The sequence below is a fragment of the Polyodon spathula genome, chromosome 25 (assembly GCF_017654505.1).
Source record: "Polyodon spathula isolate WHYD16114869_AA chromosome 25, ASM1765450v1, whole genome shotgun sequence".
In the NCBI taxonomy this organism is placed as follows: Eukaryota; Metazoa; Chordata; class Actinopteri; order Acipenseriformes; family Polyodontidae; genus Polyodon; species Polyodon spathula.
Genome location: NC_054558.1, coordinates 21,601,502 through 21,628,001, shown reverse-complemented (window position 1 = coordinate 21,628,001; position 26,500 = coordinate 21,601,502). Strand labels below are relative to the sequence as shown.

At 45.1% G+C, this 26,500-nt stretch overlaps 4 protein-coding genes and 1 pseudogene across 8 annotated transcripts in view; 3 read left to right on the top strand and 2 right to left on the bottom strand.

The window, feature by feature from the left end:
- Window positions 1-292, bottom strand: part of LOC121300379 — a 52,393-nt pseudogene extending 52,101 nt beyond the window's left edge.
- Window positions 293-1,187: 895 nt separating this feature from the next.
- Window positions 1,188-10,578, top strand: LOC121300151 (ras-related protein Rab-36-like). The gene is made up of 11 exons (XM_041228596.1): window positions 1,188-1,297; window positions 1,822-1,953; window positions 4,981-5,072; window positions 5,776-5,841; window positions 5,998-6,099; window positions 6,409-6,473; window positions 6,772-6,823; window positions 7,287-7,368; window positions 7,595-7,685; window positions 7,909-8,028; window positions 8,450-10,578. Exons 2-11 carry the CDS (start codon window positions 1,885-1,887, stop codon window positions 8,518-8,520), a joined length of 810 nt encoding a protein of 269 aa, XP_041084530.1. The 5' UTR covers window positions 1,188-1,297; window positions 1,822-1,884; the 3' UTR covers window positions 8,521-10,578.
- Window positions 10,579-11,528: 950 nt separating this feature from the next.
- LOC121300149 (protein CUSTOS-like) lies at window positions 11,529-15,033 on the top strand. Of its 3 annotated transcripts, none has more exons than XM_041228592.1 (6): window positions 11,529-11,773; window positions 12,572-12,626; window positions 13,002-13,094; window positions 13,429-13,490; window positions 13,598-13,724; window positions 14,021-15,033. In XM_041228592.1, exons 1-6 carry the CDS (start codon window positions 11,551-11,553, stop codon window positions 14,295-14,297), a joined length of 837 nt encoding a protein of 278 aa, XP_041084526.1. In that variant the 5' UTR covers window positions 11,529-11,550; the 3' UTR covers window positions 14,298-15,033. The 3 variants fall into 3 exon arrangements, with proteins under 3 accessions (XP_041084526.1, XP_041084527.1, XP_041084529.1); XM_041228593.1 differs by having other exon boundaries at window positions 11,529-11,746; window positions 14,021-15,029; XM_041228595.1 differs by having other exon boundaries at window positions 13,634-13,724; window positions 14,021-15,025.
- Window positions 15,034-15,131: 98 nt separating this feature from the next.
- Window positions 15,132-23,407, bottom strand: LOC121300147 (hepatocyte nuclear factor 1-alpha-like). Its single transcript, XM_041228588.1, has 10 exons — window positions 22,611-23,407; window positions 19,928-20,127; window positions 19,401-19,584; window positions 18,360-18,610; window positions 17,835-17,992; window positions 17,289-17,451; window positions 16,544-16,735; window positions 16,284-16,402; window positions 16,042-16,150; window positions 15,132-15,556 (listed from the first exon to the last, which is right to left on the bottom strand). Exons 1-10 carry the CDS (start codon window positions 22,934-22,936, stop codon window positions 15,420-15,422), a joined length of 1,839 nt encoding a protein of 612 aa, XP_041084522.1. The 5' UTR covers window positions 22,937-23,407; the 3' UTR covers window positions 15,132-15,419.
- The window catches only part of sppl3 (signal peptide peptidase 3), a 27,551-nt gene continuing 23,200 nt past the window's right edge, over window positions 22,150-26,500 (top strand). For 2 of the 3 annotated variants that reach the window (XM_041228590.1, XM_041228589.1), the window contains exons 1-2: window positions 22,150-22,159; window positions 22,490-22,561. In XM_041228590.1, the coding sequence (XP_041084524.1) occupies window positions 22,491-22,561 (71 nt within the window). In that variant the 5' untranslated portion in view covers window positions 22,150-22,159; window position 22,490. Of the gene's footprint in view, window positions 22,160-22,489; window positions 22,562-25,892; window positions 26,299-26,500 lie in introns of those variants that run through there. The other variant, XM_041228591.1, reaches the window with a different exon arrangement.

Below are 26,500 nucleotides of genomic sequence, written 5' to 3'. Positions count from 1 at the left end.
CAGGAAAGCTTACCGATACGCATGGCTTCTAAAGCGATCTCCGGGTCGTGTACCAAATCACACAGGGACATGAGCGCCCTTTGCCGGGTAAGCAGCTCCGGGCTTTGCAGTTCCTCGTTGAGTTTGGGCAGAGCCCGTCTTCCGAAAGCAACGTGGGTTTTGGTGCAAACGATATTCGGGGGTAAATTCCCCGAGATACGAATAGTGGTCATATCTGATAAGAGGTAAATATACAGAGTATACAAACGCAGATATCAGCAACTGAAAAATCAAACTACTTAAACACGTTGCAATAGAAACATAAACAAGTAACGTAGTGTCGGCTACGAGTTTCACAAAACAAATACCTAACCGTATATGAAGAAAAACAGAAATCTGAAGTTAATTTAAGTTAAACATATGCAGAATTTTAATGTGACAGATAATTGGCTTTCTATAAACCTTGCAAAGTTTATTTTAAAAGTCTCACAGTTACTTCAGCGTTCTGTTCAGTTTACAGTCAGCGTCTTCCGCTCGCTTCGGTTGCTTAGAAACCGCGAGGCCACGTGTCAATTCCCATGCCGCGGAGTGGGCGTGGTCGGGTCGGGCTCCCGCGGGCGGCGGGGCGGGGCGGGAGGAGTCCTCACAAATTCTAGATCAAATTTTTGAATGTGTTACAGTGTTTTTGGTCTGTCCCTTTCATTAAAAAATGTCTTAACGGCAGTAGTTCACTGATTAGTATATGAAAGCCTTCAGGGTTTCTGATGCATACTCGAGTTTGAAAGATTTTGACATTTAAAAAAATACATTAAAAAATAAACAAAGGTCACATTTCTAAAGGTGTTTACGTCAAAATGCACGTTGAACTTAATTTTTTAACACACCTAATAACAGTAAGCTACCCAGAGGATAAATGTAAATACTATTTTTGAAAACAGTTTGCTGCCCTTGAGTAAACTGGGTGACCAAAAGCTGAATTGAAAATCTTGCAGCTTCAGTAAAGCAGGTTCTTTGCGTTATGTGGGTTCATTTCTTCTATATAATGCATACAATTATCCTCATTATGACCGTGTACAGCCGAGGACAAATCGATTCATTAAACGTTTTCTGTTCAGTAAATTATTAATGGCAAATTGACATCTCTGACACACGTGCACTGCGGTTAAAGCCCCGCCCTTGTGACGCGACGTTCTGTCGGGGACGCCGATTGCCATGGTAACCTTTCGGTCCGCGACACACACAAGCTCACGGTTGCTGCTGAATCTTCACTCTCCTTCAAACGACAACAACAACAGCGTTTGCATTCAGCAGAGGCTGTGTAAGTATTGCTAATACTCTGTTTCCAGTGCTAATCTACGTGTCAGTACAGTTACAGTACATGTTTACGTGTCATTGGAATAGGGCAGTCGTCTTTGGTGTGTGTTGGCCCTATTATTAATGTTAATTATTTAATACCTTGCGAGCTAAACGTGTCTAATAATTGACTATACATAAAAATCGTTATATTAAGTTGTACATTGTGGCATAAATTGTAAGTGAAAGCCTGTACTTAGGATGATGCTACTGCACTGCTAGCATTTCACAGCCCGCCAGCGCTAAAACCGGAGCAGCTGGTAGTACAGGCTTACTCGTTTGAATTCAGACTGCAACTAATGTGACTTTGTATTCATGTTTGGTGTATTAAAAAAATTAAAAAGTTTATTTAATTCCCTACTGAAAATGTGCATACGAAAACTTAAACAAAAATCATCCGTTCTTCCTCCCGCCCCCACACAGTCATTACATTATTAGACAGCTGTTGTGTGCAGTGTGTTTACACAGCGCTCCTCTCTCCCCCCGCAGCGGCCGAGCGAAACCGACTGCTCTCTCACTAGCCAGTGCACGGGTTTGAATCACAGCTGGAAGATGGATAACGGGAGGTTGCATTTAACAACGCAGGTTAGCAGAGACAGAGTGATATCCAAGTTCCCAAAGGTAAAAAAAAAAGTCATTTTTTTCAATAAAGCAGATGTTACTACCAGTAGGAGTTTTACTGGCACCAAGGCAGCTGATTCTGCTGTTGCCAGTACCTGCACTAAACAAAATCTTAATATAACAGCCGTTTCACTTTCTCTGAAGTCAATAAAATACAACTATTTCTCTTTCTTCAGTCCTGTCTTTTTGGGGCTTCTTACTGGCAGTAGAATCTGTACTGGTAATAGGAAACTGCTGCCAGTACTGTTCTACTGGTTCTAAAATCACCAGTACTTTCATTTAGTGCATGCTGTTAACCCTTTAACTCTGTGTCTGTTTCACTGTCTTTGAAAAACAAATTGAAATGGGGTATTGATCTTGCTTAGTCTGTTAGGGTTATACTGCTGTGCTGCAGAATGAGAGCGCTCTGCAGGTATATTAGGGTTTGAAAGAGTTACAAAGACTTTCCATGCTAGTTCCTTAGTTAGTTATTAACTGGAGTAAACACTTTGGAATTGTGCTCTAGAGTATCCCGGAAAGTCTCTGTAATTATACATTATACAATCCCATTCCAATCACAATGTATTCACGGTAAATCCCTTTTGTAAAGAATAATGAGAAGTCAGTGGAGGGATGCCACGTGTGTTTCAGGTTGAAGGCGCAGGTATAACTGGATATGCAGGAAACTTGTTTTTTCTTTTTTTGAAGTACAATAAATTGGGAAATACAGCTTTTAGTTCCCACCTGGGTCTGGGACGATGTAAGCATGCCAGTGTGGAATGCAGCAATACAAGTGTCACAGTTGTAGGCTATAGTGTATGCTTACAGTAGGGTAATTGTTAGAAACGTATTCGCTTTGAAAAGGAAAGGGCGTGTTTCACGTCAAGACATAGATAGCGCACTGTTTTCAAAGACAACATGTGCTTTCCAAGATAATGCCTTCCAGGTATCAGTGTTAATAGCTTTTTATGCCAAACAAGTCCACTCCAGCTTAAAGATCCCTTTCACATTCGAGGGGGTAGCTACAACAATTGTAAAAAGGGTTCGACCGATAAGCAATGTCTTTGTCAATTGTTTTTTTTTTTTTTTTTTTTTTTTAAATATATTATTTATAAATTGTTACAATAGTGTGAACCCTTGTAAAAAGAAATTCCTACAGTAAAGGCATTGCAAAGTGTAATAAAGCAAAGTGGTAAAGCATTATGTAATGCACAGAGAGGTATGGTAAAGCATGGCAAACTGTGATGAACTCTGTTAAATACACAGTTTACCATGCAGATGTACTGTGGTAAATTTTATACGGGGTAACAGCAGCACAATGGGAAGAACATAGTTGGCGACATGATCCTTTATGAAGCTCCACTGTATCGCAGGGATAGTCAACAACAGTAGATTAGCTCTTGGTACTGCTGTTGCCACATGACTGTTATTTTTGAAGCTATCCAACCCTGAAATGCTGATCCAGTGTGGTAAGCATGACTTTAATCAGTGCCTGTTAGGTTTTGCTCAGAACAAAGAGAAAAGCTGCTGACTCGTTGGATTAAGTGAAAGAGCCCTGTGATGTGAATGTTTTCAGCCAGGACACAGAGGTTACAGCAGACATAAAGGTTTCCTGCAGTAAAAGCGTAGCAAAGTGTAATAAAGCATAGTAACAGCAGGGTAAAGTGTCGGTAAGCATTGTGAAGCCCATAGATGAATGGTAAAGCATAGTGAATGCATGGCTTTGTGTTTGGTGGATGCATAGTGATAGACTCTTCTAAAGACAGCATTGTCATTTCTGGAACGCTAGTCTTGTTGGCAGCTTTTTCCTTCTTCCCCCTTGGTGACCTGTATTGACCACTGCAGGATAAAACCAGCTGATAGGTGGAATCCAGGATCATTTCTTTCTTCGTTTTTTTGTTATTTTCTTCTTTTCAGAAGCCTGAGCAGCCTGCCTGGGGTAAATCTGGCAGACTTTCAAGTTTCTCAAACTATTCGTGCATGCCTGGCTCTTTATTTTTACATGCAATACTTTTGTCTGTCTGTACAGGGTGACATTTGAGTGTTTATTCTGGGGTATCTTGTATCAGTGTGTTGCCATCTCTCCAAGGCGTAACATTACAGTCTATACAGCATCCTATTTATACTAATTACAAAACCCAACACACTAATAGAGTCTACATCCTGCATCTTCATTAAACACATGCAAGGCCATACTGTGTGCATGTTTTTTAAGTTGATATGTATGTATTTGTATTTAACAAAGCACACACACATCAAATGATTAATAAGTGGCACAGTGAATCAAGGATGTTGTAAAAATATATATATATAATATATATATATATATATATATATATCTATGTATATATCTTTTAATTAATTTGTTAATGCAATGCAATTCATGTCTCAACCCAGTGAAGGTTTTTCGGGTCAATGCCTCAAAGGTATTGTATAATTCAGTCATAGAGCCATGCTTTCCAGTTTGTTAATATCACCTTGGAGTGAGGCTGCATACAAAGAGAGTTATTTGCTGTGAATCTAGGAAGTGCCTTTTTGGCGCATATTGCTTTTTTTCCTTGCATACCTCCAACTACTCAATAGTGCGTTACTGGATAAAGCTGAGTGGTCTTACCAGCCTGTAAACTTCACAACAGGGTTAGTTTTTTGTCTGTGTGACAGAATTGTGATTGTTATTGAAAGCTGATCCCTCAAGGGCAAGAAGTGACAAGCGTAGTCTGTCATCAAATGTGTTGAGTCACATTTCAACACATACTTTATCAGCTGCTACAAGGCTGGGTGTATGAATGAAGGCACACAAGTACTTCAAGAAGCATGCAGACATCATCAAACACCATAAGCACTGCTTTTAATGCTAATTGTTAATACAGTGTTGGAGAGTTACTTTCGCTTACACAGTTAGAAATGTCCCACTGTGCTTAGGTTATGCTTAAGCTTGCGATTCAGTAGCAGACGCAAGACTTTGCTGCTTAAATACTTAAAGATTAAATAGTTTGGGACATCCTCCCTTCGTTTGTGCATTGTCTCTGTGATGAATTGTATTTGCAGTGGTACACACCTGAAGCCTGCCTCCAGTTTAAAGATCACTTCCACGTTCAAGTGAGAAACGCCTGTCAGGATCGACACACCAGGAATGTGGGGTAGGTACCGTCACACACAACACTGGGCCTTATCACTTTTCATTTCAAAGGTGTGCATCCCTGCACACAGCATCTGTGGGATAGTTATGCTCCTTGCAAGAGATAATGGAAATGTTGGTTGCTGTTTGACCCCCAAAGGCTGATTCCTTGCTGGTACAGTGAAAATGCGAAAGCAAGGGCATTTCAGAGCTTGGGCGTGAAAAACATTTTGCAGATTGAAAGCTCGATTCACGTCGAGGATTGTGACTTGCATTATGGAATGAATTATTAAATTGAATGAAATCAGATGAGCCTCATGGGATGTTTGTGTGCGTTTGCATTGTTTGTGTTGCCGCAGGGTGATTGCACAGAGGTTAGTTTTTATAAAGGGGTCTTTGCTTCATTAATTCATCTCTAAAGTCCTAATGTGCCCCCTGTCAACCTTTATCACTGAGAACCCTGTCTAAATATCTCAGTAGCGACAGACACTGACATGTTCTCTCACTGCCCCACTGCTAAAGCAGGATAAAAATCACACTGCGTTGTCTCCCTTCGAAACAGCATCACTTGATCGTTGAGGTCTCTCTACGAGATAACATTAGTCATGAAGTAACACATTCAAGGTCAAATCAGTTTCAAGGAATCATGATCTGGAACGAGCCCGTCTCAGGTGAATTAAGCAGCTGAGACGAACGCTGTCTTTGTCTCTCGTCTCTCATCACAGGCTTAAAATATCCAAGGTGGTGGTGGTTGGAGATCTGTACGTGGGGAAAACGTGTCTCATCAACAGGTATGAACTCTTTGCATTTTGTTTCAGTTTTGTCCATGAACCGTTATGTCTTTTGCTAGTCATTGTTGTTGCTGTGGAGCAAATAAAAGTACAAAACAAACCCTGCTGTGCGTGCTGTCTGTGTGTCAAAATAAGGGTTTTGTTTTTGAATTCCAGGTTTTGTAAAGATATTTTTGACAGGGATTACAAGGCAACGATAGGAGTGGATTTTGAAATAGAACGGTTCGAGATAGCTGGAGTTCCATACACCCTTCAAATGTAAGTACATTAATACCCTCTTGACTAAGGGTTAAGGTTGTTCATATACACTGTTCTTACATTTCCAAGTTGAAATCTCATGCTGGATTGGCAGCACAATACCTCCAGCCTGCCCTGGAGGGACCACGCTTTTAGAGCAGGTCCTCTGTGATCACTACGCCTGTTGCAAGTGTATCCAGGATTAAAAAGAAAAAAAGTTTTAATGCAATTATTATAATTGATCTTCCGCACTGAAATGTGTTTATCGATTCATCAATCAATCAAGTTCCACTTTGGCTGTGTGTTTAATTGCAAACCTCTGTATTTTAGCTGGGACACTGCGGGGCAGGAGAAGTTCAAATGTATCGCCTCTGCGTACTACAGGGGAGCACAAGGTGAGCAGTCAGGTTTGTCATGAGAACATTAAGACATTAGAAAAGTTACGAACAAGAAGAGACTATGGGGCTCGTCGACGCTCGTTCAGTTACTGGGAGCAGATTGATCCCAAAAGAAAGCATTGGATGATTTCTAGTAACGTATCACTAGAGCCACTTAACACAAGAAGAAACAGATATTCAAGGTATTGATATCATTAGAACAAGAACAGACACTGACTGAGACTTGCATTGTATTGTGTTTCCACCAGCCTGTGTCAAGCCTGCAGTAACCCTATTTTCTTTGATATTTCTGCAGTTATTATTACAGTGTTTGATCTGGCTGATATTAAGACTCTGGAGCACACAAGGTAAATCTCTCCCTATCCTTATTAATAACAGCATGTACAAATTGAGCAAATGTTTTATTGCAAGCCAACTCTTTTTTTACCCCCAAGGCCTGCTTATATAACGTGCATGGGCGTCCTCAGGATGAAACATTGAATTAATTAATCAGCTGGTGCTTTTGCAAATATAAAGCATGGATACCGTGTACTGCAAACTGTTCTTTCGGCTGCTGTGCAGGAGATCAGGCTGCAGAGAGCTCCAGTGCAGTTTACAGCTGTGAGTTTCAGGTTCACAGAGGGTTATCTGGGGTCCCTGTTTGTTGGGCAGACATATACACAGAGGCAGAGCCCAGGGAAGCATGGCAAAGCATTGCAAAAGCTGGGGCAAGCCACGTGAATGCACTGTGTAAGTGTAGAAACAGTGTGAAGAACTGCACAGTTACAAAAAGGAAGGTCACTGCTTATTCCTGCTTCCTCTTTATTTCAGACAGTGGCTGGAAGATGCATTGAAGGAGAATGAGCCAGGCTCCTGTTTCATCTTCCTGGTGGGCACTAAAAAGGATTTGGTGGTAGGTGTTACGCATTCCAGATTTTCCACATCCAAAGATATTTCTAATCTCTGCAACACCACAATCATCTTGATTACATTATTCTGACTTTTTGTTTCAAATGCATGTCATGCTGTATATTTCCTATTTCACGACTGAAGTCTATTGCAAGCCAGTCGGCTTAAACAGTTTACTGTAACAAAGTATCGGGCCCCTATTACAACTCAGTTTTTTTGTTTCCTTTCAGTCTCAGGCTGAGTGTGAACGAACAGAAAATGATGCTATTAAAATGGCCTCAGAAATGCATGCAGAGTACTGGTCAGTCTCTGCTAAAACAGGTCAGTAAAACCCTTGATACAACAGATCTTTGCATTGATAGTTTTTTTCCACGTACAGCAGCTTGTGAATAAGCCGACAGATTCATATGAAGAGCCAAAACCGAGGCCATAGCTTTTCAGCGTGGCTTTGGTTGAAGCTCACTGTAATCAGCTCAGAAGCCTGTATTGTGTGTGTCTGCATATTACTGTCTCTTCATTTCCATTGGTTTCTTCTCATTCTCAGGGGAGAACGTGCAGGGGTTCTTCTTCCGGCTGGCAGCTCTAGCTTTCGAGGAATCGATCCTCAAAGACTTGGAGAAGTCAAACGGCACTGCAGCCAGGATTGGAGAGGGCGATCTCATCAGTAAGGGATTTGTTTTCTTCGAGTGTCTCACCTAGAAGCATAGGAATTTAAGAGATTATAAATCACTTCATCTAGACGTGCCAGCTTACACTTACACTTATCTGTGGTAATAATATAAGCACCTATTTATCTCGGTGACAGACTGGATGAGAGTAAATCTGCAGTATCAAAAAAAAGTCCAGAGCAGCTTTCCTGTTGTTAATTTGGCTACACTCTGCATACATGTGGCAAAGCACCATTCTTTAAACATGCTTTCACCAGGTTTCACTACGGTCTGCTGTGATTTCACCACAGTGCACTTATATCAGAGACGTCTTGCAGCTCGTTTGGTCTTTTCCTAGAGAATAATAAGCCAGAGATATTTTTTAAACACTGTTAATAATATTGGTTTTTTTTTTTTTTGTTTTTTTTAAACACGCAGAAATCGACCGAAGCACTGCAGAAAGCTCCCAAAGCAAAGGCTCACCCCAGATGAACCTGGGCTGCTGCTAATGAGAGGGAATTGAGGAGGATGCTGTGTTGGCTTTCTCCTCTGCAACACCAGCCTGTGACGAAGTGGAGCCGTGCAAAGAAATAAGAGGCAGTCAGCTATATATCAGCTGCGGGGTTGGATTATAATGCTCTGAACAGCAGCTGGTCTTCATACTGACAGTCTTAAACTAACAGTAACTGCAGACCTCTTTTGTTAATTAGGGGTTGTTTAAACAGGATTAATATTTAAATCCATTGCTGTTTACTTTAGTAGTTTTCCACCAGGTCCTTTAATTCCCCCAGCGGTCCTGGTTTGTTATTTGTGGGTTTTTTTTATTTGTAATTTAATCTGGTGATGAACAGACTCTGTAGCTTGCTCTCTGTAGTCTCTTTGTAAGTGCTGTCTTATAATGTGCCCTTCTGTGGATCAAGGTTGAATCCCTCTGGTTTAGACCATTAAAACAGACCTGGCGATGTGTGTGCCATGGGCTGCGACACGCCAGTCACAGGCGGTGTTCCAATGAGGAGGCATGTGGAGTTGTCTCCAGATGCAACTGAAAAAAAACAGCAACTCCTAAACTGAGGGAACACAAAGCTACTTGAAACCAGGAGATCTAATAGAGCGCACCTTTGCTGTATCAAACCCCAAGTCTCCCTGGTGTGCCCTGCCAAGTCATAAAGTGGCTTCATGTTCCCTCAGTTTACAAACACCAGGCAACGTTTGGACAACTTTTCCTGACAATTTACCAAGCAACTTGTTTTAGAGGTCATTTCAGTAGGCAAAGATGCAATATTCTAAACACATTGGTTGAAGTGTCCCCTCTGAAAAGTTGCCTGGTGGTACAGGAACTCTTTTCCAAGCTGTGGTTTTTTTTTGTTTTATTTTTAATGGCTTTTATAAATATTTTCCTATTTAGAATGAGATCTTGACCTAAAAGAAATCACGTGTAACACTACCTTTAAAAAGAGGACAGCGTTTCTGTGATGGTAGAAGCAGCACTGTACCAGAATCTTCACTTTTGGATAAAATAAATAAAAATAAGATGACAGTTTTAAATAATACTTTACCAAAAACAGTTCTGCTCAAATCCTCTAACCTGTTTTTTGTTGCTGTAATTGCAAGAGCACCAGATTGAGTTGTCTTGAGTTGTCTCAGTCACTCATGGCAAATCCACTGGCCACCAAACCGGGACAGCTCCTCATATCTCAGTTATTAGGAACGGGTGGACCTCATTTTCCACACCTGATCAATCCTGTCCTTACAGTCATTTTGGGGTCAGTGTTACTTTCAGGATGATCTCTAACTGTAATGTTGTCTCTGCCGTGCATTTTCCTTCACTAGAATTATTTTCGTTTTATTATGACTCTTAATGGGAACTGTGTTTAGGTGATAACCCAAATACTGTTTGTTAGCTTTTTTATTTCAATGTTCTATGTTTTAATAATAATAATAATAATAATAATAATAATAATAATAATAATAATAATTTTGAGTTAATTTGGTTTAGTGCAGTTTCAATTTTGTGTAATTTTTTGCAATCTTAAGAATATTCCTTGATGCCAGTATAATATGTTCTGTAACAGCAAGCTCCACAAAACAGTGTCACACTGCCATAATGATAGGATAACAACATATATCTGAATAACTTTCAATCAGTGCGCTGTGTTCTTTGTAACACCACATTCTAATACTAATAGATGCTTAAATATATTGTTACATTTTCAGATGAGGAAAAAAAACACAAGCGCAGTGCAGTGATTTACTTAAATTAAGGACTATATAAAGAAAAAAAGATATATATCCCAAAGATTACACCAAACATTAAACAGTGTTAATTGTCGTTTTTAAAATGCATTTAATATTACCAGTGAGTAATAATCGTTCCAGTCTGATCAGTGAGATCTCTTCTTTTCAGAGAGGATAGTGACAGCAGGCAACACTGCAGCCAGCCGCACATCTACATTTACGTTCAAGGAGAAACCAATAGTGATTCTGTTTTCTTGGTTGCCACAGTATATGCACCCGTGGCTTTATCTGTAGATATCTCTGTATGTTATATATATATATATATATATATATATATATATATATATATATATATATATATATATATATATATATATATATCTTTGTGAGTAAGGACATGCAGTGTTTACGAGAATCTTGATATGTATGCTGTATAAAGTAATAAAACTGATTAGTAAAGCATGTTGTGATGCAGATGCAGTTTCTTTTGGATAGTATAATAACTTGGGACAGGCATGCTTGCAATCATGTGTCAGTTGGTGCTGTTTTATTATATATGCTGAATGTTCACATTACCTAGAAGTTATAATAGACAATGTGTAACAAATTTTTCATATAAAGCATGATCAAGTATATATACTGCCCTGTACATAAGCGCCTGAACCCTGGTGGGTTACCATAGTATACTATAACTATTCTGTGCTATGCACTGTTAGAAGATTTCCCCTTGTAAAGAGGTGGCACCCTGCACATTTCAAAATGCATTTCCACAGGGTTTTCTTTTCATCTTGAAGGATCTTTAAGGAGTTCAGAAGCTTTCCTAGGGAATGTTTATCCTTATCATGCCATCCAACTTCCAAAAAAGGAAGGTTCAGTTCCCTTCATCCCTAATGTGAATGGTAACATCATTCTCTGCAGACTGAGATGTCTGCCCTCTCGCTCCATGCCATTCCTGATTCATTTTCCAATGAATAACATGTTTTGCTGCTACTCACTCTTGCGCCTTCTAGTTTCACTGAGCCTGTGTACACACAGACTCTAATAGAACATTCCTGCATTGATTCAGGAATTGAAATTAAAGATCTCTTGCGCCCTCTACTGGAATATAAGGGATTTTTATTTTTTCAATTTCCTCAAAGCCCCTGTGTCCTTCAAGATAATATTTGATTAAAACAGTATACATGCCGAATGAGATTAGAATGGAATACAATACATCATCTGTTATTATATTTCTTAAATGTATTTTAAGATATTGAATTTAAACCATTTTAAGTTACTCAATAACAATGATCATTTGACCCGCCATGGGTGTTCTGTGCGTACTGGACTACATACCCCAGAACGCACTGCGTTTCCGCTTGGTCCTGGGCAAGTCCAGCATGGCGGCGATCAGTGCATTAGCGAGCGAGTCTGATTCTAGCAGTGAAGAGGATGTGGAGAAGCTCCGGGAGGCTGCCTGGAGTTTCGACACGAAGGAAACTCAAAAGCAAACCCAAGCAGGTACCCGGGGACGCTTTCACGTGGAAGGTAGACGCAGAAAAGGATTTGCAGGGCGCTGTGAAAGGCACGGGCACGCTGAGCAGAAGCAGAGCTGCAATGCATCGGGTTTGCAGTGCAACTGCAACTGTGAGAAATACTGTAACAACCTGGCCTTGTGTTTATCTGTAGAGTGGCTGATCTGTGCAGTTCAATTGAACTGTGCACCTTTGAAAGGTCTTGCACAGAAACTCCGTGTGTATTTTAATCAAACTTTGAATTGAAAATGCACATTAATGTATGAATATATACTTTTACAAACAGCAACTCATTTACACTTCGTTTATACTAACTAACTTTATTTTCTATGTTAATCATATATTAACTGTAGTGTATTGACAGCATTAGTGTTAGCTCGTTCTTTGCAAATTGAAGGATAATTGCGTGCTGTTTTCACACCCCAATGTGACGGGTGTCCACATGCTTTTTATAATACATTTTGGAAGGAATGCACCCTAATCTTAGAGTATCTCATTTTATCGACTCATAAATATCATTCATATTGACTGCCATAGACGTCTGATCAGAGGCTATAAACCTTGAAAACACTGCAAGTATTATTAGCAGGCACAGTACTGCGGTTATACTCGTGCAAGTGTATTTACAATTAATGTAGAGACCCGAGGCTTTACCGCATGCTTCCGGAACATAACCATGATCTTCTGTCCAGGAGGTGGTGCCAAAAACATTCTAATGGCAACTTATTATTATTATTATTATTATTATTCAAATTAATAATAAAACGTTTTATGGTGTTTGTTGTTTACACGTTTTGATTTGAATTTTTAGGTGAAAACACCAAAGATGTGAGAAATGGCTTTGCTTCATCCAGACCGAGTCGACGGTAGGTTTGTGTTTTGATTCATGTTTCTCTTTTAATATATTGTCCACACAAGAGACCTCAGGGCAGCAGCAGCCCGATTCATGTCATTATAGTACTAGAAGGAGATAGGGAGTGGTGGGAGCGTGCATGCACCCTCATTAGAGGAGTCTTATTGATTGCTGGTTGTCCTCCCTTTGTTAAGGTTATTTTAACAGTATACTTCAATACAATCACTCCTTTTTACTGGTAGTGAGCCAGTAACTTGATCCCCCATGATACACTCCTGTGCACCCTAACTGTATCCTAAGTGAAGCATTGTTGTTCGTCCCTGAGGTCAGCAGGACCCTATTAAAGGAGCTCTTTGGTCACGTGACTGACTGTCGCTGTTGTTTGCAGCCCACGCGTGGACGAGCACGATGCCAATGAGCTGCAGACCACTCCGGAGTTCCGCGCACACGTGGCTAAGAAGCTGAGCGCCATGCTGGACGGGTGAGTGACTGCACCTCCAGGTGAGTCTGACTGCAGGGACGGAGAGAAGACTCCTTCCTGTCTCACAGCAGCACCTCCGTTCCAGGTTTTGTTAGTAGCTTCATTAGCCCCGGTGTGTCGTGGTAACAAGCGCAGGTGTGCCTTATTAAAGACTGAAACTAGGATCAAGCTGCTATATAGTGGAGACTATGACTTTGGCATCGTTGGCCCTAAATTTGACTCAACGCTACAAACAGCAATAGTGTTTCCCACCCACGTGCTCTGCATGTAGTTCACAGTGCCTTGCTGTTTCACAGCACTTGTTTTAACAGGGAATTTATTTGTAATTTTGCAGCAGCATAACAGTGACAGAGGAAGCTGTATGTGCTCCCCCTGGCCCAGGCAGTGATGAAGACGGTAAGCCACCTGAGAATAGTTATCTGTGACAGCGTGAAGTTAACTGTGAAGAATCAAGGTTGGGGTCAATTCCAGTTCCAATTCAAGTTCCTATTTCTTTTTAAAAGCATTTCCATCGTCTCCTCGTCTCGTCGTTTTTTCAGGATTTCGTTTGTTCTCCACCTCGGTCCCAGGGGGCACTGCAGAACCGGACCCTCCCCCAGCAGCAAGGCGCCGCCCCCCTCCCAGCTCCAGGTGAAATTTTAAATCTCCTTAATGTTTAAACTGTAGGGTCAAACCAGTTTAACCACATTAGGGAATGTTTGTAATCAATCAGACAAGCCGTCAGAAGAAGCCTGCCATAGCTTTCTTAAAAATCCCTGCAACGTGGATTTGCAGACTGTAGGTGCACAGAACTGGCTTGCACTGCAGAGTTTCTAGCATGTGGACACTAAGGCTTGCAGCTCCGTTTTGAACAGCACACATGCACTGTTTAAACTCTGAGCCGTCAGCACCCCTGGCTTGTGACTCTGCCCTGTATTTGATTGCAGTGACTCGGACAGCGAGATGGAGGAGAGGCTGAGGGAGGCAGCGGTGTCAGGGACAGACATCCTGAAACACAGCGCCATCCCCAGCCAGCAGAACCAGGGAGCGCAGGAGCAGGGGAAGGAGGGGGGAAGCTGCAGTGAGCAGAGCGCCACACCGCTGGTTCCGAAGAAGAAGAAGAAGAAGAAGAAAAAAAAAAAGAAGTTAAAAGAGAGCAGGCAGGAGGAGGGTGACTGCACCCCAGAGACTGGGGGGAACTTCAAAGTGAAATGGGACACCTAAAAGAGTGCTTCCCAGCCTGGACAAGAGCGCCCACACTCGCCTGCACACGGAGACGCAGGCTGGCGCTGACGCAGTGGAAAGGCATTGAGAAGCTGGGAGTCTGGAGCAGTACAGTGTGTATATGTACTGCACATCCAGCTGTGTGCACAGGACATGCTGGGTTCTTTGGAATCCGTTTCTTTGGGCAGAGATCTATATCCTGACTGTATAATAAGGTGCAAGCCTCAGTGGGTTCTGTCTTCCAGCTGGACGGAACCTTTGCATATTAAAGGGATGTTTTCTAACTCCAGTTTGTTTGTCTGCATTCTTGCGCTCTGCAGTTCGGAGGGGATTAAATGCAACCTTTTAAAGGGGTTACTTTCAAAATTTGTGGGTTTGCTTACTCACTTTATAAAACTATGAGCTTTGCATTTTGTATTTTCTTCGTTGGGTCATGTTGTTTCTGTGAATGTGCATAAAGTTTGCTTGGCTTTAATGTAATGAATGTAAATTTACCAAGCTGTGAATAGAACTGGCTGATCATAGCCCTCGGTTACCCCGTCACTGGACCCCCTTCACTGGACACAGATCATCCCTTTCCCTTCAGATGCCAACGTTCCTCCACTGTAACTTTGCAGCGAGTCCAGTTCCAGTTCAAGGGACAATTAGCATCACTGCGTTGATCGTTAAGAAACCCGAGCCTTGACGAGCACGCCAAAGCGGAGATGGAAATAAGACTCCTGTTGCACAGCACTTTCACCCGTTCCTGGGGCAGCTCAAACTGCTGTGCAATGAGATTTCCAGCCCAGCAGGTGTAAGCCGACGAAAATCAGTACCGGTTTCAACGAAAGTGCATTAAAACAAAAGCTTTTTATTTACAAAACATTGAGAAAGATCATGCGTGGCAAAGGACAGGCTGCCCAGCACAGGGTATGCACGGGCGTTGTTTGCATCTCCAGTAGAAACGATAAGCAGCCCTTTGGTTCATTTACACTGTATGAGAGAGCGGAGAGAGCGGACAGGAACCTTCTCCAACTCACCAGGCTTCATCCTCCCTGCTCTGTGTGGAGCCCCAGCTGTACCACCTAGTACAGCCAGGGTGATGGCAAGGGTCTGGCATGTTCTCTGCTTTCAGAATGTGTGCTACTGTGAGGAGGAGGAGGAGGTCATCTGCGCAGGGAGGAAGGTCTCTATGGTGCCCAGGGGGGGCTGCAGGAGGTGGGGGTGACTCTCGTTGCCCTGTTGGGTCTGATACATCACCAGGCTGCCTGCAGAGGACACTGCGGAGAGCGAGGAGACAGTCAAGGCCTTTACTGAACCCCTTCAATGCAGAGGGGTCGATTTGATCAGTCTGCAGACCAGTGGGAGAAGCCAAAGCTGGAGTTTTCTTCAGAGCATTTTACAGTGCTGGGGAATCGCCTTGGATTGCTTCTGTCCGTGGTTATCCCAGGGATGGAAATATTGCAGAGCAGTTTCATCCATTCCAGGTTTTACTGCGAGCTTGGTTAGCTGTAGTGTATAGATAACAAGCTCTGATGTGTCTTTATTAAAGGCATAGCAAAACCAGGAATGGATCAAACTGCAATGGAATGGGAGTCTTATTTGCATCCCTGTTATTCTGGGATCACTCCTACAGTAAAGAGGTAGATGCAATCCAGGGCCATTCCCCAGTGTTGGAAAATGAGCTGGTATAGGCTGAGCCAATCAACACCTTTTAGTAACTTTTCATCAAGGCTTTTAAGAAGTGAAATGGCTGGAGGGTTACCTGCCACAGGTGGGCTGCCCTGCAGGAGGTGGAGGGTCCCGTCCTGGGAGTGCGACACGGGCGTGTGGGTCGGAGCATTCGACTGGCTGTCGGGATCCGAGGTCAGAATCTGCAGCAGAGAAGAAGAAGAGGAGGAGGAGGCGAAGAAGAAAGGGAGTCTTTCCATGTAATATTTCAGTGCAGCACCTATAGCCCGGCATCAGGGAGTTACAGGGGTACCTCTCTCAGGTGAGAGGTGTTACCTGTTTGATGGCGGTCAGGCTGGTGAGAGTGCTGAGGTTCCCTGTGTCTGTGATCACCATGGTCTGAGGGAAGAGGCTGGTGGGGGCGTACTGGGGCAGCTCTGACTTGTGGCTGTACGCTGGAGAAACACAGAGACATCCACTTACAATCACCAGAAGTGACCTGGCATGTATTTATCAGCTCAGGGTGTTGAGTGTCTGTTAAAAAGCCCCCCGCCCCCGTCTCCTGTTCCTGATGCTCGCCCCCTCCCTAGACTCACTGTGCGGGGACTGGAACTGCGCCATGGTGGCCATGAAGGAGTTCTGGGCCATGTGACTCTGAAACTGCTGCATGATTGGCTGCTGGTGTCCGTGGTGCAGCTGCTGCTGGAACTGCACTGGCTGGAGAGCTGTGAGCCCGCCCCCCACGCTGTTGATGACGGGGATGTTCTGAGACTGCGTGGAGGCGAGGCCTGTGGGACAGAGTGAGACAGGGAAAGGGTGCAGCACAGATAGGTACTACAGCACTGACAGACAGGAGACCGGCACTGAAAAGGGTACAGCTTAGACCAGGGCTGTCCAATCATGGTCCCGCAGGGCAATTCCACGCCAGATTTAAGAAGTAAAATGAGATAATGAACTGTGGCAGGGTCTGGATTGAGGTTTAATTGGTTCACTTAAACAATTTAGAACAGGGTTGAAGCAAGGAATGGAAGGGCCAGCTTTGGCTGGTATTGACATTATATCACAGATTCCCTACAGTGATGGAAATAAGACTCCTGTTGCATAGTAGTTTCACCCATTCTGGGTTTTACTACGAGTTTGATTAGCCTATGTGTAGGCAACAAGCTCAGGTGTGTCTTACTAAACTCATAGTAAAACCAGGAATGGATCACAGTGCTAAGCAATGGGATTCTCATTTCCATCCCTGCACTACAGCACTCAAATACACAAGGTCTACGGCACAGACACATAGGCACTTGCATGATCCTAACAAAGCACTGAGGTACCAGAGAATCCCGTTACCTATGACGAAGGAGGACTCCCCCGGGCCGATGGTCATGACGCTGGGCAGCGAGGCCATGATGAGCCCCTGGGTCTGGGGGTGTGAGTGAGCGGAGTGGGGGAGCAGGCTGTGCAGTGCAGTCAGGGTGCTGACTGGGGGCAGGGTCCCTCCTGCAGCTGACACCTGGGGGACCGCGAGGAGACTGTCACACAGTGCAACACAGCACAGCACGCCTTGCAGTTTATATAGATACACTGTATGTTAGCACCTGTCTCCCCTCAGCGGTGTGCAATCACTGCTTCACGGACAGTGCCTGGGCTGTGTCCCCCTCCCCTCCCTCTCTCTCATCTGCCCTCTCTCTCCCCCTCCTCCTCTCCCACTCCCCACTTCCCCCTCTCCTCACTGGTTTGCATTGGCAGGCTGTTTCTGTGTACTCTCTCTCCTCCCCCTCTTTTCTCCCTCTGTTCTATCTCCTCCCTCTCAATCCCCCTGTTTCCCTCTCCTCCCCCTCTGCTCAATCTCTTCTCCTCTCCCTCTCCTCCTCCTCCTCTCCTCTCTCCCCTCACCGGTTTGCAGTCGTTGCTCAGCAGGTTGTGGCTGGGCTCCAGGCCGGGAGGAGACACAGACTGCAGTATGGACTGTGTGGTAACCATGCCGCTGTTTCCATGGTGACTGATGCTGGATGTCAGCCCTTCGTTGGCCTGTTCTTCACTGTACCTTACTCCTGCGAGAGAGAGAGAGAGAAAAGAGAAATACTTTTCTTTATAAATCGAATTAAACTGAAATGGGCAAGACCCTGATTATTATTATTATTGTTATTATTATTATTATTATTAGTCTCTCTGAGCTGTACTTGTACCTGGAGGGTACAGACAGTCAGGGTTAGACGTTTCCTTCTTTCAGGTTACTGCTGCATTTACATTCGTTCTGTCACTGGGGCTCTTTGTACAACAGGAGCAGGAGCCTGGACTGCTGTAACAAGAGCATCCCAGGGAGAGAGAGGCCTTGGCTTGGGCTCTAGTGCCTGTGTCTGTCTCCCTGTCTGTGTGTGTGCGCCTGTCTGTCTGTCTGTGTGTGTCTCGGTGCCTCACCGTGTGTGGGGCTGGCTGAGAGGCCGGCAGTGTTGAGGGGGTTGCTGTTGTGTGCTCCAGCCTGGCTCCCAGAGGCTGTGCTGTGGGGAGGGGGGAGCTGGCTCCCGTACGAGTCCATGGCCAGTTTGTGACGGAAGGCCTCCTCTTTGCGCCGGTTAGCGAACCAGTTATACACCCGCACCTCCGTGACCAGGTTAGAGCCCAGCCCATGAACCTGAGAGGGGGACACGCCACGCTGGATACACTCCGCCCTGCAACACACACACAGCTGCCAGGGGTACACCCACAGCACCATGACCACACACCCCTGAAAGCACCCCACTCCCTAACTCCTTTACCCATTCTTTCACCTCCCCCCTTCCCCCTGCCTCTCTCTATTCCCCCTCTCAGCTCTGACACTCCCCCTTCTCCCCTCTCCTCCTCTCTCAGCTCTGACACTCCCCCTTCTCCCCCCTCTGCTCCTCTCTCAGCTCTGACACTTCCTCTTCTCCCCCCTCTGCTCCTCTCTCAGCTCTGACACTTCCCCTTCTCCCCCCTCTGCTCCTCTCTCAGCTGTGACACTCCTCCGCTCCCACTTCTGCTCCTCTCTCAGCTGTGACACTCCTCCACTCCCCCTTCTCCCCCTCTGCTCCTCTCTCAGCTCTGACACTCCCCCTTCTCCCCTTCTGCTCCTCACTCAGCTGTGACACTCCTCTGCTCCCCCTTTGCTCCTCTCTCAGCTGTGACACTCCTCTGCTCCCCCTTCTGCTCCTCACTCAGCTCTGACACTCCCCCTTCTGCTCCTCTTTCAGATGTGACACTCCTCTGCTCCCCCTTCTGCTCCTCTCTCAGCTCTGACACTCCCCCTTCTCCCCCTTCTGCTCCTCTCTCAGCTCTGACACTCCCCCTTCTCCCCCTTCTGCTCCTCTCTCAGCTGTGACACTCCTCTGCTCCCCCTTCTGCTCCTCTCTCAGCTGTGACACTCCTCCGCTCCCCCTTCTGCTCCTCTCTCAGCTCTGACACTCCTCCGCTCCCCCTTCTCCCCCTCTGCTCCTCACTCACCTGTTGCACTCTTCCACCAGCGCCTCCCTCTCCTCTTTGCTCGGGTTCTTCTGTCTCTCGTAGGCCTGGAAGAGAATCTGCTGGGAGGCGGGGCCCCACTTAAACCTGTTCCTCCGCACCTTCTTATTGGTCAGCTCCTCGGTGGGGTCGTCCCCCAGCAGTCCCTGGCTGGCATTGGTGAATTCTGAGGAGTGAGGGAGGTGAGCGAGTCAGAACACCACCAGAGAGATAGTCCTGTTAGAGTACGCAGGGCTAGTACTGCTCTCAAGAGGGAGATTTGATAATAAATAAATATATAGAGGGTTACAGTGCTCTGTTAGCATTGTATGTGATTGCTACTTGCATGAGTGTTGTGGGAGTGACTCAAACCCACATAGAAAGAAAAGTCATTTTTTTAACTGTTTAACACGGCTTCAGGATAAATACACAGTATTGTACATTCATGAAACAGATGCTATGCTGTGTGATTAGTGTGTGAATGATTGAGGTGCTTGTGTGATTAGTGCATGAGAGCTGCATGTACTTACGCTGGCTGATCTCTCTCTGCTTGCGCACGTACCAGGTGTACAGTGCTGCCCTCTTCTGGCTCTTCATGGGAGTGCCCTTGTTGAGGTGCTGGGAGAGGTGGGACTGGTTCAGTCCGGTGGAATCCACCACCTCCCTCTGGGGGAGGTTGTGCTGCTGCATGTAGCTCTTCACTAGCTTAGCCACGTGCCACGAGTCCTGCCTGGCACAACACAAGGAAAGATGTGGGCTGAGATCTCCCCTCCACACTGGGGCTCAGAAGACACCCCTGAGCAGAATACTGCAGCTATATTACTTGAATAGTGTCTGTGTCGATCAGAAACTAAGGGGTTAATCTGATCAGCCTGCCTTGTTATCAGCATGGACTGAGTTATAGCTTGTGCACTGCACTGCACTGTTGAATTGACAAGAGGTGAATTAATAACAGAACTGGCAGAAGGCACAGGTGTCGCTGTCCATCAAATCAACAGTCCAAAGCTCCTTTGACCGTTGTTCCATAGTCCCATTTCTGTGTTCTTGTGCATATTTTAGCCTTTTAGTCTTGTTCCCTTTCTTAACAGAGGTATTTTTACTGCAACACATCCTTTAAGTCCTGATTTCATGAGGGACCTTCGTACTGTTGATTTGAGGGACAGTGACACCTGTGCCTTCTGCCAGTTCTGTTTTCAATTCAATGCTTGTCTTCCTTCTATTCCTTAAGGATATTATCTTCAAGTATTGCTCATCCTTGTTAGACAGCTGTTTGAGTCCTCCAGTCCTGGGTTTGTATATATATATATAGAAGGACTGTATTTTCATATATGAAATGGAAACCTAACTTCTTTCACGCAGCCCCCCTGCTTGTCTGTTTGCTTGCTGATAACAGTGGAAACAACGAACAAAGTCCAGCACCGGTTGGGAGCAATAAAACAGAGCTGTTTGCATTTCAGCGTTGCCAATTTAAAAACAGATCACTATATTTCCATTTCCAACAAAAGCAGGACCGTATGACAGCTGATCAGAGACAGTGAAAATCCAACACGCACGCACACACACACACACACACACACACACACACACACACACACACACACACACACACACACACAGACTAGCTTGAACACTGAAATTTTAAGTCAGTAATGGTTGGTTTAGGTGCTGATAGTGGAAGGTTCTCGTAGAACAACAGTCTCCTACTATGCTGTTCCCAGACTGTACAAGTTTTCACTGCGAAAGAGTCTTCTTATTAACAGAGTCTCCTAAACCAGCATTCCTACAGTATCTCCAGGCTAGGATAGTGTATACTCCAATGTGTGTGATATTCAGCGCTCTAAATGCACAGCAGGAAGACCTGCTGTCTCACACAGGAGGCATGTATCATATGCTGGTTTGACACAGAGCTGTATTAATCCTCTGTGTGCAGCGTGTGAGCCCGGGGCGATGGGAGCTGATGCATTAATTAATAACTCAGCATGGACCTATCTCCCGCTGTCACTCCAGATAATGTATAATCAGGAGTTAATCATCGAATGCAAAACAGGTGCTTTTTCCTTTCTCCATTTACAAAAGAAAAGGGAATAATACCTGGGCTTGGTAATTAGTAACCAGCCGGGCTCCGCCTGGACTAGAGAGCTATGCCTTTAAAATAAACCCCCGGAGAGGGGCAGACAGAGCTGGGAAGAGGGAGCGGAGAGAGGGGCAGAGAGAGGGGTAGAGAGCTGAGAGAGGGAACGGAGAGAGGGGCAGAGAGCTGGGAGAGGGAGCGGAGAGAGGGGCAGAGAGCTGGGAGAGGGAGCAGAGAGAGGGGCAGAGAGCTGGGCGAGGGAACGGAGAGAGGGGCAGAGAGCTGGGAGAGAGAGCGGAGAGAGGGAATGGAGAGGGGCAGAGAGCTGGGAGAGAGGGAGGGGAGAGAGGGGTAGAGAGGGGCAGAGAGCTGGACAGAGGGGGAGCGGAGAGGGGGAGCAGTGAGAAGGGCAAAGAGCTGGGCAGAAGGGGAGCAGGAGACAAAGGGAGGCGGCAGAAGAGAGTTGGGGAGAGCTGGGAAAGAGGATGCAGAATCATGGAGCGAGAGGAGGGAGAGCAGGGAAGGAGATGGACAGAGACACGGGAGAAGGAAGAAAGTGAAGGGGAGAGGGAGCCTGAGCGAGGGACAGAGTGAAGCATGGGAGAAAAGAACAGGGATGAAAAATCTAGAAAGAAAGGCAGGGCAAGAGACAGAAAGAGGCGACAGGAGGAGAAAGAAGAGAGGGAGCAGGGTAAGTGGAGCAGCATTGAGTTTGGAGAGAAGGGACAGAAAGCATGGTTAAGAAAAATAAACACATAGAAATAAAAAATGAGCTAAATTAAAACTATTGGATCAGTGAAATGATATGCATAAGTAACAGTAAAATAGCATGTGTAGATCGATTTTAATTTTCAAGCAAAGCAGTCTGTTTGACTAGACTTTGACTGCTAGGATGTGATCTCACCATGCTCACTGTGACTGCTAGGTTATACAGCTAGCCCTTCCTGCTAGGCTACCTATTTTCACTTTGCCTTGTTACTTTTGTACATGTGCCCTCTTTTTATTCTATCCCTTCGCTTAGGATGCTGCAACACGGACACATGAAACACCAGGAGCAGCTGGACTCTTCCTGGTTCCAGCGGACTGTGAAGCGGTCAGTGTTAGCAGAGGAGTTTGGGAGAGGTTCCTCCCAGGGTGCTTACTGTAAGAACCTGTCCACCATGGCTCTCTGTCGGCTTGCTTCCTCCGGGCTCAGAGCCTCCAGCTCCTTGAATATAGGGGGGGTGAACTCCTCCCCCTCCTCCTCCGAGCTGTCCTCCCCCCCCCCAAGCCGCGGCTCGCCCCCCCCCTCCTCCAGAGGGCTCTCCTCGGCCTGGGGGGGCCTGCAGGCTTCCATCTCCCCCAGAGCCTCCAGCAGCGTCTGCTTGCTCAACCCCGACCCCAGCAAAGCGCTCAGCAGCTCCTGCTGCAAGGTGGTCAGGCGGGTGACCATGGCGATCTCACTCAGCCTCCTCTTGCTCTGTCCCATGGGCTCTGCACTCCTCTCTTCCCCCGGCCTGCAGGTTCACTGCAGCAACGCCCACCTCTCTCAGAGAAAACAACCCCAATCCGAATGCTCTTGATTTCAGCCCAAAGTGGAACTCTGCTCAGCGCTGGGAGCTGATGAAAGGATTCCGCAGTTATCTGTTTACGTTTGAGCCGGGTTCATTTTCCAAGGTTCATTTTTATCTATTACCCCCCCCCCCCACCACCACCACCACCACACACACACACACTCACACACACACACACAGTGCCAGGGATCGAACTTTGTACCCCGTGAGCGAACGAGCGAGCGTGCCAGTGCTGGACAAAGTGCAGCTTGGGAATGACAGTCCATTCTGTGCATTGTAAACACACTCGACTAAAACAGCAAACAGATCACACAGATAAAGACATGCACACACAAACACTGATGCATAGGCGCACACCCACACAAGTGCACAGAGGCAAGCACACACACACACACACACCCCCTTATAAAAGTTTACCCTGTTCAGTTTGCATGGTACATTTGCAGTTTTCCCATGCTTCTCCCGCGGTTATATTCTGCATTAACTATAGTTTGACATTTTTTGATTATGCACCTCACAGTCCTTACCTGTGCTTTACCACGATTGACTCAATTTTGCTATGCTTTTACTAAGGGAAACATTTGTATGGACTGATATGTGCACAGCTTTCTCCTGAAAGGGATCATTCGATTCCTAAGTAGAAGAACAAGAATTCCATTCGCTTTGCCCCAGTGCAGTACTGCCCCATAAACCATCAAATAAACTACAAAACTAAAAACAGACATGGCTGGACTTTGCTCTGAACCCAAAGTGCTTTACTGAGCGCTCCTGTGACCTTCACAGCTCCTGCAAATCAGACTGCAGAGCAGAATCACCCATTCCATGTTTTACTATGAGCGCGATTACCCACGGTGTGTATAGATAGTAACAAGCACGGGTGTGTCTTATTAAACTCACAGTAAAACCAGGAATGGATCAAACTGCTATGCAGTGGGAGTCTTATTTCCATCCCTGTAATGATTCCTAAGCAGATCGGTGGATTTATCTGGCACAGGCAACCTTGACATGCCTCACAGCAGGTGTGTCTGTCCAAGGACCTGCCCTTGCATCAGATACAACACAGGACCCACCTGGGGCTCCCTGATAACAAGGGCTGCTTCTCAGACTGCCCTACTTGGGGGGTGTCATTTCTTATGGAGACTTTGCAGATGCTTGGGAACAGACTGTGTCCGTGTATTAATAATGCATCAGACAGTAAGATATAAAGGGCCTGACTGACAAAACGTCTTCACCTAACAAAATGAGAAACAGCTAACTTGAGAGGGACATTGATTATATCGCTGAGCTGGTTTGGTTCTAGTCTCGTAAGCCTTGACTGCGTTTGCACACAGAAGCTTGTTATAATGCTGCTGTACTGGGCTAGCAAGTGCTAGCAGACTTCTTTCAAATGCTTTGTGTACACGGTACTGATAAGAACACAGCTTGAGTTGCATTTTTTTATTTTAACTTGAAAAGACAAATGAAAGAAACAAAACAACAAACACATTTATATGTAGCCGGATAATGCTTCTACTTTAATGAGGGGAGACACTCTGGCTTCCTGAGCAGTGGCACCCCCTGGTGGCCACACTCTGCACTACAGGTGTTTACAGCTGCACAGCAGTTTGTGGTCTTTGTTGAATGATCCTCACAGAGCCTTATTTATGAGAGCCTCTTTGTACCAAGCAGCTAGCAGAGCTGTTTGACCTTTCTCTCTGCACACTGTGTTCCAAGAACTGTCTGGATTCTTTGTCAAGGCGAAGTACAAACAGCAAACATACACGGACACACACAGACACAGACCTACAGACACAGATCCATACAGACACACAGATCTGCAGATAGACACACAGACACACAGATCCATACAGACACGGATACAGACACAGACAGATCCATACAGATCTGCAGATACAGACACAGATCCATACAGACACACAGATCTAAAGATACAGATCCATACACAGAGACACACACACAGTCACATACAGATCTTCAAACAGACACAGATCCTCAATTGATGCATTTACGACAGCGCTTGCACTGAGCGCACTGGTACCTGCTTCTGATGCGAACGCTAGTGAAATATGACGATTCAGTTCCTGTGACCTGACAGGTACTGATTTAAAATGCCTGCTTTCTGGGCTCATGGCCTTCTGGAGCTGTTATGTGCCACAATGACCACAGGGGGCGCCCTAATCTTCAATAACAGCACCAGTTAACACATCAAATGGTGTGAATTCCCATCATGTTGTTGAGCTTAGCCTAATAACAAGTCATGTTTGTTATATTACATTATTTTAATTTTGCTACATATTTTTTAGCATATTTTCAAACTACTCTCTGTATAACCACCAAGATTAATTGTTGGATTGCTTTAACTTAAATTTTGACTGTTATACGTGTTATATTTTGCTACCGGTAGCACATTTTGACGAAGCAGCAAAAATGAACGTTACACCGGCGCTGCTTGCATTGTACAGTTACAAAGCTACTTTATATACTGCTGGCTGCTGTTCACTCCTTTTGCGAGGTGTATATATTATAGTGATCCGCAGATCAATATTAAGCTCTTTTCCTTAGGTCAGCTGCAGCTTTATAAACCAATGAAAAAGGGTTTGCAGTGCCATTGCAGTGCAGAACGCGTAACAAGCGGGTCACTTACTTATTTAATTTAGAATCGAATGCACATACATAACTCAGACAGCGCTGCGGGTTGAAAACAAGCGAAAGCAAAACCCGCTAGCAACAGACAGATCCACAGCACACGCTGCGGCTTGCCTCCGCAACTGTCAATCCCCCTCCCCACCTTTTTATTTTTGCACACAAGAGACGCAGCCACGGTTGTCGCGAACGCGCACCACGCCGAACAGTCACACGCACGCACACGCGCGCCCCCGGCCATTGAAAACAAAGCTATCTGCGCGGCTTCCATTACAGCTTGTGCAAGATAGCATTGAGAGACACGGAGCAAGAAAGAAGAGAGAAAGAGAGAGATCTGCAGATGGGATTAACCTCACAATAGCAAGGTACGAGCCCCGAGCCAGTCCTGCTTGGAGGCGAAGAGACGACAGCAAGCCCAGAGGTTGTATAAAGAGGTGTTTTTTTTTTTTTTTCCTTGATATATACTAAGCACAGCAGCTGCGCCATGTTGTTGCTGAAAGGCTGTTATTAAGGAGCCGATCCCTAATAAAAAAACGGAGTTAATCCCAAAGATTCAGTGAAAAGGACCCCCTTTGCCTCCTGCAACCATCGCGTCCTCATCCTTCGGTGAGATGGCGGAGCAAACGTTTTCCTGGTGAGTTCATTTTTTTATTTTTTTTTTATTGCTGCATATTCAGAAGCCGAGGATCTTTTTAATAATATAATGGCAGTTTTGCACCCCAGCCCCGCTGCACACGATCGCTGTCACAGTTCACACGACAGACGCGTCGATTTGGTGAATGGAATAATTGTTTATTTATATTGGAGACAAAAATCTCAATCCGCAGACCGAAGTT

Bases quoted from the DNA above. Each gene is read 5' to 3' on its own strand.
- LOC121300147 (XM_041228588.1), bottom strand. From the start codon at position 22,936: ATGGGACAGAGCAAGAGGAGGCTGAGTGAGATCGCCATGGTCACCCGC. The intron at 19,585-19,927 runs GTAAGTACATGC...CTCACTCCTCAG, and splicing joins GCAGAGAGAGATCAGCCAGC to AATTCACCAATGCCAGCCAG. The intron at 16,403-16,543 runs GTGAGTCTAGGG...GTGTTTCTCCAG, and splicing joins GCAGTTCCAGTCCCCGCACA to CGTACAGCCACAAGTCAGAG.
- LOC121300149 (XM_041228592.1), top strand. From the start codon at position 11,551: ATGGGTGTTCTGTGCGTACTGGACTACATACCCCAGAACGCACTGCGT. The intron at 13,095-13,428 runs GTGAGTGACTGC...GTAATTTTGCAG, and splicing joins CTGAGCGCCATGCTGGACGG to CAGCATAACAGTGACAGAGG. The intron at 13,491-13,597 runs GTAAGCCACCTG...TCTTTTTAAAAG, and splicing joins CCCAGGCAGTGATGAAGACG to CATTTCCATCGTCTCCTCGT.
- LOC121300151 (XM_041228596.1), top strand. From the start codon at position 1,885: ATGGATAACGGGAGGTTGCATTTAACAACGCAGGTTAGCAGAGACAGA. The intron at 5,073-5,775 runs GTAGGTACCGTC...CTCTCATCACAG, and splicing joins CGACACACCAGGAATGTGGG to GCTTAAAATATCCAAGGTGG. The intron at 7,686-7,908 runs GTCAGTAAAACC...TCTCATTCTCAG, and splicing joins GTCAGTCTCTGCTAAAACAG to GGGAGAACGTGCAGGGGTTC.